Below are 9,682 nucleotides of genomic sequence, written 5' to 3'. Positions count from 1 at the left end.
AGAAATTAAAAAACTACACTAAGCCTCTCTCTTCTCTCAACAGGTGTTGTTCTGGCTTTTGTTGACACTAGTATCTTTGTATTAGCACCTATTGTATTATTGCTCTTTTATGACATATCACTTATTGCTCCTTTGGATAAAAGCGTCTGTTAAATGACTAAATGTAAATGTAAATAAATTGCGGATCGACCTAAAACATACATCACTTTTCCAATAATGAATTCACTCATTTATCGATCACGATATGCACATGTGCGATATACACAATCCTGGTTCTGCATCAACACATGGTTTTATTACAGTAAAAGTGGGTTTTTGGGTTTCATTTGTAGTCAAATTAATGTTTGCAAGAATCAGATTTGACACTGGACATCACTTATCATACAAACATATCATTGACTACACATGATGTCATATGAATGTAAAGTTTCTAGCAGTAATAAGAGTGTATGATGATTGATTTGTGAAGTGTGAAACGAGTTTGATGAGATCTGACCTACATTCACTCTTCTGGAATATTCTCAGAAATGCATTGGGTTATAAACGTGAAATGAGGTCAATGTATACAGAGAGAGAGAAAATGAGTGTGTGTGCGTGTGTGTGTCAGTTCTGTTTAATGAATATCTCTTGATATTTGTCTGTAAGGTGGACGTGCTGAAGCTGGAAATGGAAAGTGCCGAGTGGAAGATTCTAGAGAACTTGATTCTTGAAGACGTGTTGGGTTCGATCGGTCTGCTGCTTGTAGAGGTGCACCTGCACTGGGCGGGGTTTGAAGTGGGCGGAGACGAGCCATCGGTGGTTCGCTATTGGTTCAGTCTGTTCAGGGAGCTGGAGCGCGCTCACTTCCTCCTGTATCACAGCTATAGCGACCCGACGAAACCACACGTGTTCTTACAGCAGAACTTCCAGAACACCAGCAGCTCTTATGTGCTGGGCTGGGTGAACACTCACTTCTCACCACAGACATGACCACATCACCCCTGAAGATATTAAAACACACGTCAACATTTGCATCTATGACGACTACTAACTGTATGTTGCCTATGTAGGGAGCATGAACGGAAACGTTTGTGGAGAACAAACTAAATCACGACATGAACCAGACTTCAGAACACATGAGAAGATATTATGAATAATGTTGATCATCTCTATTGACCTCCACTGTATGAACACAAAACCACTGAGACATTTCTCTAAATATCTTCTGTCGTTTCCTAGTCTCTCAATACTGACAGAACATTTATTTTAATCTGAACTGGCCCTTTAAATAATAACGTATTAAGTAAATCCTGATCTCTGAGGTTTTGATGAATGTGATCACAGCCACAGAAACTGTGGGCTTCAAACAAATGTGACGTGAATAAACTCCAGATTTAAGGCCGTTGCACATCGAGTCCGAACTTTCCGCACATTAAAACATAAATATGACCTCACCTTGTATCAATCACGTTTACACACTGCCTACAATATTTTCATTCGTCATAAAAATTCGGACTGGGTTCGATTGTGTTTTCCGCATCCGTAGCAAACATTTTCAGAGGCGTTTTAACTATTCAGAGACACCGTACAAACCAGCGCCGAATACCAAAAAAACCTAATATGTGCAAAAGACCTCAACACAAGACCTGCCAAACCCCTCCAAAACACACATACACGCACATCACAAATCAATAAAACATTTATTATCATCAAAAAGAGAGAAATGTGACACACCGAAGACGCTGTTAAAGCCAAGCGTTACATTCTCAAACTATTAAAAAACAAAACAAGAGATAAAAGCAGTTGTGTGTGACGCAAGCGTTCTCTCAGGACTGGATACCAGCCCAATAAACCTCTGAAGATCATCCCCTGAACTGTGCGTCACGAAAACATTACAGAGATATAAAAGAAGGAAATCCTGATGTGTGGATGTGTTCAGTCCCAGAGTTTGATCTGTCCGTCCCAGCCGCATGTGATGACCTTCGACGTCTCGTGAGGATGCCAGAGAGCGCTGATACACACTTTATCATGAGCTTTGATCCGATGGTACAGCTTAGTGGTCTTCCAATCCCAAATATTCAGCTTCCCGTCAGCATCACCGGACACAACGTAACTGTGAAGAGACAGAGAGAGACGATCGGATCAAAACAATCGATCACCCGATTCAGATTCAAAAAGCTTTTCTGGCAGGATACGAGAAAAAGAGCACTTAAATATACGTTACAAGACAAACAGAATCTCTGAAGTTTTAAAAATGTTCAAAAATCATCTTTTTAATTATGTTAGCATGTTTTTATTGTGTAGTCAGCTGTAGTTATTATGGCTTGAATAAAAACAAACCAACTGCAGTTTGATAAAAAAAAACTTCTCAAATGTTTGTGATGTCAAAACTAAGTGTTATGCTGCAGTCACGCAACAATTGTAAAACACGCATGAATGCTGCAGACCAGAAACACAAGCTCAATGCATTTCAGTGTGTTCCAAAGTTCAAGTCTGGTGATCTCGGACTAGGGCTGATCAATATATCGAAATTATTGATGATGATATTTTAGTTTGTTTACAAAATGTCAGATGTGTTTAACGCAACCGTAAAACATGGCTGTTCACTTTCAGATGTTGTAGTGATGCATTTTGGCTCAAACAATGTGAAATATATGTTGGTTATATTATTTCTTTGATAAATTTTAATACAATTGAAATTGATTTTAGAAAAAGAAATATCGTACAGCATATTGAATATTGCACGATTTAGCATGCTATCGCATTTTCCCTCAATATCGCACAGCCCTACCTCTGACCTGTGAATTCATATTCACATGTGAAGACCAATCGTAGAAAACCCAAGCTTGATGAAAAACTGATAATCCCACATATGCAGTTATACGGCACGATGAGCGTTCTTTTTTTAAACCTGAGGCGTATGAAATTTTCCTACCTCATGTCAGGAGAGAAGTCCACCTGACAGGCGTATCCCGCCACCATGTGACCTTTGAAGATCTTCTTCTTGTTGAGACGGAATCTGTTCTGAGCTCCAAATATCAGGATTTGATTATCCATCGACTGACACGCCAACCATTTACCTGCGAACATCACAACATTAAACCTCACCTCCGTTCTCCTGTCGGCCCTCTATAAACACAACGCATGATGTGTGTAACCTACCGTTAGGTGAGAGTGTTACAGCGGGCATTGAATGCATGCTGGGTTCAGCGATGTATTTAAAGTCCACAGGAATATCCCTGAAAGAGACCATCGAACAAAGCATTAACACACAATTCTATGAGTAGGAGACACCGGGCTAGTCATCACACACATCTCTAGGTCTGGCACAAATGTACAGAATAGTTAAGAACGTAAGCGCCCGACTCACCATTCCCACACCCGCAGACTTTTATCATCAGATGTACTGACAAAGCGACGGCTTTCATCCACGAATGTGATGGTGTTGACGGCACCCAGATGTCTGTCGTACTCCTGCACAACCTCACCGGAGCGGATGTCCCACTACACAACAACAACACGTCACGTCTACATCTCTCCTGTTTACCACGGTAATGTTTGTGTTTATCAGATAAACAACAGCTCTGGTTTACCTGCACAATCTTTTTATCCGACATCCCAGCGACGAACAGGTTCTGTTTATCCTCATCTGGGTTGAACTTCACACAGTAAGGAACTTTTCTGTTTGTGAAGGGTGCGATGCACTTACCTGAAAGAAATCAAAAAGACACCACATAAATGACCACAGACAGCGCAAGCAGGATAACAATTTAGATATCGTCATCTGAAGGCTCGAATGCCTCTTTCACTGAAGTCCATGAGATGTCATAGTTTACAAAGTGTGACGCAGCACCATTTCTGGTTAGGACACGATGTAATGGATGATGGAAATTCAATTCTATGATCTTCAGGGGATACGATATACAGTTTGACTGTCCCCGCCAGGAGATGATAAACCAGACGTGTGTGTGTGTGTCTCACCGGTCTCTGTGTCCCAGAGTTTGATATATCTGTCATAGGCAGCGCTGAGGAACTGTGTGCCGGTGTTATTGAAACACACATCTCGCACGGCTTTACTGTGACCTGCACAAACACACACAAAACATAAACAAGACTTTCAGTTATTTATTCATCACATCCCTACAAACCACTGACAGATTCTCTCCACCTGCTGAAACACCATCAATCTCCCACAGTTTCTCTCTCATGAATGAAATATGATGACGCTCTAGTATTCTCCTCAACCTCTTTATTAACATGAATATCATCTTTAAAAGGATCCTTGGGTATAGAGCGATGTATGGCTTAATATATGAACAATGGCATTGACTTTATAATTGTGAAATAAAAAAACTGTGTAACTGTCACAGTATTCATAAACTTCATCAAATATTTTACTTGGAGTATATTTTACATTTTCTTTGCGTCAAAATCCGTGATGTCAAATGGTTGCAACCTAAACCTGTTCTCTTTGGCAACAGCGAAGCACACATGTTTTCATATATAACAGTAAAATATGACACGTCAAACATAAGATCAGATATATAAACACACAGGGACAGTAGGTGGCGGTATGTCCTCTTGACACAAGAAGAAGAGTGCATTAAATCAAGACATTTAAGATTATTTAACACGTCAGCATAATCATATACTTTGTACATTATGAGAATATACTGATAAACACAATAATAAGATGCTTGTGGTTTGGTTATTTATTCTGTATTAGAGCACATGTGAATATTAGCCCCGTCAGCTAATGACCGAGAGAGAGAGAGAGAGAGAAGACAATAACGTTAGGCTACTGTCAAAATCTGGATAAAATGCATCATATGCATAACGGCTAAACATCGCCTATATAATAAATCCAAAATGATTTTGGTTATTAATATGCATGTTTGTAATTTTTCCTGACTTACAATATTTAGATGTGTGAAAATACACCAAATAGCATCTATATTTTCTTTCTTTCTTATTTGAGCATTATATATATATATTATCCTACAGCACATTATATATACTGAAGAACTGATAAGTGTGTCTGTGTTTAGTTTGTCTGTCTAGCTGTGCGTGCAACCAGTTTGTCATTGAAAAAGAACATGGCGGCCTCCTCAGGTTAAAATGAGTATTACACTTAGGATTTAATTAAGAATTGAAAATAGTTTTCTGTGTTTTTTATGACAAATGCTAGTAGTGTAAGGCTATTACAACCCATTATGCCATACATCTCGCTTTAACATCTTTAACTGTGTCTACATGTGCATGTGTGACGGACCACCGCTGCTTCTGACAGAAGTTTCTATCATCCAATCACATCATTTATATATAGTGTCCAATCACAACATACAGCAGACGTAAAGAAACAGAAACACTTACCGATAAACGTCCGCACACATCTTCTCTCATTATAAACCTCCCACAACTGCAAGAGAAGACAAAACATAAACACATCACTACTACACAAACAAACAAAAACATGAAGATCTTTGACTGTCGGCATTCTGCCAGTCTCTCTTAAGGGCTGTTCACTTTATAACTATAGACAATATCATTTAAGAAATCGTTCTTAGTTCACACCATAACTAATCGATAAAGAGAACGATCATTATTTTTTGCAGCTGATCGATTACAGATTACGTTTGACTATTGGTGATCGCAATGCAAATATAGTTATAGTTACAGTAATCGTTATAATGTGAACGACCCTTTACCTGTTCAGACCACTAGTGACACACAGCTACAAGATTCCATTCAATTCAATGAAGAGCTGGCGACTTACGGCGACACGAGCGCCAGTGACTGTTTGCAAAAGGAAGTTTTGGCGTGTCTAGCAATGCAACAATTACTCAACTTTCTGCAAATGTAAAGCAGCGGAGCTCACGTCAGCTACTGCAGAGTTTGTTTATACATGTTACTAGAGTAACCGACGCTAGGAACGCCTTTGAACAACCTCGTAGCAAGAGACTCGCGACACAGCCGCTGGCGGTCTGAACGCAGTGTAACTAGACCATTGTGTGTGTTTGTCTTACCTTGATCTTACAGTCCATGGAGCAGGAGAGAAGCAGATGACCAGACTCAGGAAACAACCGGATGGCGCTGACACCCTACAGACAAAACACAGACACGTTCATAACACACGATTTCATTATTAACACAAACAGACAAGAACACTGACTGTGTGTGTGTGTGTGTGTGTGAAACACAGACCGAACAGAACCGTTCCATTAGGCCCAAACCCAACAGTGGGAATGTCTGTGATAGCATTTTCAGCTTTAAAATATATTTTAGTATCGTTTAAATTGTATTTATTAACCCATTTCTACAGTACAAGCGGCATTTACACAAACTATATAACTGATATGATTATACATCATGTGATGGGTGTGGGAGCACAACAAGTGTGGAAAAACCTCGAGTATATACAACACCAGTTTGCCAGCAGCTTCAGTGGTGTAGTGAGAAAACACGAAAATTGTAGTTTTGGCGCTATTATTGAAAATGCGACAGCATCCATGCGATAATTGTCATAAACACAATAATTGACACTTTTATTATTATTGAATTTAATGTATAATGAGTTGGATTTATACGGCTCTGAATGAGGCAGGTGAAAGGGTTTGAGGAAGCAGAAGTGTGGAAGTCAAGGCTGGAGCTAAACGCCAAACATTTCTCAAGTGGAAAGTGTCTAAAGGAGAGACGGGTCCAATATCACTGGTGGGTGGGTTCTGACTCCTGTCAACACCACCCACATACGATGGTTCCGTCACCCATGCGTCATTGGTATATTTAATAAATTCATAGAGATGAATAGAGATAGCATCAGAAATCACCTTTGTGTGTCCGGTCCAAACGTGCAGCTGTTTCTTGGGTAAGTAGCATTTATCCGGAGCTTCTGAAGATCGCAGGTTAACTCCAACATCCTGAGGAATGTGCAGGTACGAGCGACCCTGATAATCATACGCATCTTTAACTGACAAAGAGAGAGAGAGACAGACAGAGAGAGAGAGAGATGGAGAGAGAGAGATGTTTAGGAGCAGACACAAATATAACTGCATTCCACTGAATGATGACATCAGTCTGACCATGTGTGATGATGTCACTGTCGTGTGTGTTCTTACTGTGCAGGATGGTCTTCTCCTCCGCTGGAGCCTCGTCTTCATTTCGCCCTCTCTTTTGTCGTTTCGCTGTGATCTCATCCAGCTCTTTCTGTTCCTCCTGTTAAACCGCAGCAGGTCACACAAATAAAAATCACTTTCACGACAGGCATGAAGACATCCTGAACAAATGACGTCTTTGTTTGTGGGCTTTATAAACAACATTTCGTTCAGAAGTCACGTCAGGTTTGATATCAAGGTTTATGTAGCGTGTACAGGAGCTGTGGAGCATCAGATCTCACCTCAGATGGTTTGGCCACATCTTTCTCATCCTGGAATTTGGCCCAAGGACCCAGAAACACGTCAATCTCTGAGGCCTCTCCTCCTTTCTGCTTCTTCCTCTTCTCAGTTTTTTTGGGTCCAGTCTCAAACACGGTCTGCCCTAGTGGAGGAAAACAACACGCATTCTATTATGGACTTGAAACATTTGACGCTGGGTTTCTCCATTGCGATATAATGGTTGAACATTTGCAAGCAGTGACAGGAAGACAGAATCATGTGAACTTCACCTTTATTTTTCTCGGCCTCATCTATGGCTCCAATGTAAGTGTTGGTTGTGATCTGACTGCTGCTGTCCACAGACGGATCCAGAGCATAACCTGTGACACAAACACAACAAAGCTAAAATGAGCGTGGGTCTCTCTCCAGATTTGTATAGTGTGTTGTAATGTAAAGGTTAACAAATGCACGCATCATATCCGATCACACAAGTCACACGCGTCTCTCACCGAAGGTAGAAAACGTCCTCCTCTGCTGTTCAAACATGAAGTCGTTGACGTGGGCCGGTTCGGCGTAACCAGACAGCATGTTTCTCGGCGCAGCCATCTGCTGGGTCCTGAATGGGTTAACTGGTCCAAACTGAGATGAGAGAATCGATTACACAATATTACAACAAATCTGTCTCTATCCGTATGCATGATAAATTATAAGGCTATAACAGTATCAGATAATCACATTTAGGCCGATATATTATAGTCGATATTTCGTCTGGTTAAACTTCTTCATCCGCTCACAGTTCTAATCCAGCACAGTTGTGTGTTTCTGTCGTGATCTTTCACTTACTGATATCAGCAAAACATTGTTGACGTAGATACAGTATTTATGAATGTGTGAATCACAGGAAGAAAAGAATATTGTGTGAATCAGACTGCTGTCTGAATGCTTTCTGTCTGGAGATCTGTTAGACTCGTGGATATTAAAAACACTTTTCTGGGTTTGCTCGGGAAGAACATCTATAGTTTGATTGTTGAATAAACATGATACCAGACAAGTTTGAAGGTGAAAGAATGTTTAACTAGTGTAAAGTGGCCTTAATACATGATTTTCACTTGTTTTCTGCAGTCAATGTTTTCATATAAAAGCAGTCGTCCACTTTTAACCTTTTGTTTCATTCTCAGGAAATGTTATATTAATATCTAGATACTGTATATCGCCCAATATATCTGTTATCGGCTTCCAGTGTTAAAGAATCATCGGCCAACATGTACACATGGATGCATCACTAGTCTCGTTCCATCTGTCTGCCTGTTGCATGTCTCACCTCTGGAGCAAACATAGTTTCGTATGAAGGATTGTAAGCGACTTCTTTAAGGGCTGGATCAAGATGCACACCGGTCTCAACACCTTCCTGGAGAAAAACAACAGAAACACATCCATGATGAGACAACAGCACACAGAAGCCCGTTCTTATATCTGACTGGTCACGTGACCTGTTTATTAGTGTTATATAATACACATATTTCTCTTAAAGACCGAATAGATGTTTCAACTTTAAACTCACTATTGAAATTAAACACTCACATTACAAACCACCGACTGTTATTTACATTTAAAACGTTACAAAAGCCTTTATATTGTGCGTTTAGGGTCTAACTGGGCTTTATCTAGAGCTCATTTGAGTGTTTTGGGGTCTCACTAGGCTTGCAGACACAGAGCGTTACGCATGTACCTTCACAGCTACTTCAGGCGCTGAATTCAGGGCCGCTAAAGTCGTGATACCTCCGGATTTTAAAGGCTGGAGGTGCGCGACCGCATCTGGATCCGCTTTCGGCGGCACAGAACCGAATTCAGACTCATTTTCCGAATCTGAGTCGCTGCCGTAAGAAACGAGGCAACCCACCGCCGCCGCCATCTTGAATGTTGTGACGCTTTCCTCCACGGATCCTCAGACTCTATATAAACTAATTACTAAATCTAATCTCCAGCTTTCATTTACGACGAGCTTTTATCCCTCGTATTAACCGAAACCGTGTATGTTATTCACAAACCTCCATATAGCACGTTTAGATGACGTGTTTATTTAAATACGTCAACACGAGTTTATGCATCTTTTAGGACGTCTCCTGAAGGGACCGCCTTAAAACGCGCGCACGCATTACGTTACGTACAGTTTTGGGGTATATTCTCTGTTGCTCAACAGTTTTAACTGATTTTAACCTCACGAACAAACACATGACCTCTGAACTCACAGTACTGTACAAGAATGCATATTATAAACATTACGAACGTCATATTCCTACAACAATACGCACCGCGCCTTTAATATTTTGTGG

General features: G+C 40.5%; 2 protein-coding genes across 3 annotated transcripts in view; one reads left to right on the top strand and one right to left on the bottom strand.

The window, feature by feature from the left end:
• The window catches only part of mettl24 (methyltransferase like 24), an 8,120-nt gene extending 6,368 nt beyond the window's left edge, over positions 1-1,752 (top strand). Inside the window, exon 7 of one of the 2 annotated variants that reach the window (XM_079474928.1) lies at positions 646-1,752. In XM_079474928.1, the coding sequence (XP_079331054.1) occupies positions 646-969 (324 nt within the window). In that variant the 3' untranslated portion in view covers positions 970-1,752. The remainder of the gene's footprint in view (positions 1-645) is intronic. The other variant, XM_079474929.1, reaches the window with a different exon arrangement.
• cdc40 (cell division cycle 40 homolog) lies at positions 1,663-9,681 on the bottom strand. Its single transcript, XM_079474927.1, has 15 exons — positions 9,079-9,681; positions 8,671-8,757; positions 7,859-7,988; positions 7,640-7,729; positions 7,373-7,512; positions 7,095-7,191; positions 6,807-6,946; positions 6,006-6,080; positions 5,353-5,398; positions 3,961-4,062; positions 3,573-3,688; positions 3,350-3,483; positions 3,142-3,218; positions 2,915-3,059; positions 1,663-2,092 (listed from the first exon to the last, which is right to left on the bottom strand). The coding sequence occupies exons 1-15, from the start codon at positions 9,259-9,261 to the stop codon at positions 1,915-1,917; spliced, it is 1,740 nt and encodes a 579-aa protein (XP_079331053.1). The 5' UTR covers positions 9,262-9,681; the 3' UTR covers positions 1,663-1,914.
• Position 9,682: the final 1 nt, after the last annotated feature.

This window comes from Barbatula barbatula, assembly GCF_947034865.1.
Source record: "Barbatula barbatula genome assembly, chromosome: 15".
Lineage (NCBI taxonomy): Eukaryota > Metazoa > Chordata > Actinopteri > Cypriniformes > Nemacheilidae > Barbatula > Barbatula barbatula.
Note: the sequence above shows the minus strand (reverse complement) of the source record. Positions and strands in the feature narration are given on the sequence as shown.

Excerpts from the sequence above, each read along its gene's own strand:
- cdc40 (XM_079474927.1), bottom strand. The coding sequence starts at position 9,261 with ATGGCGGCGGCGGTGGGTTGCCTCGTTTCTTACGGCAGCGACTCAGAT. Across the intron at positions 7,989-8,670 it reads AAACTATGTTTGCTCCAGAG|TTTGGACCAGTTAACCCATT; the intron begins GTGAGACATGCA and ends CTCTCATCTCAG. Across the intron at positions 2,093-2,914 it reads GACTTCTCTCCTGACATGAG|TTACGTTGTGTCCGGTGATG; the intron begins GTAGGAAAATTT and ends GTCTCTTCACAG.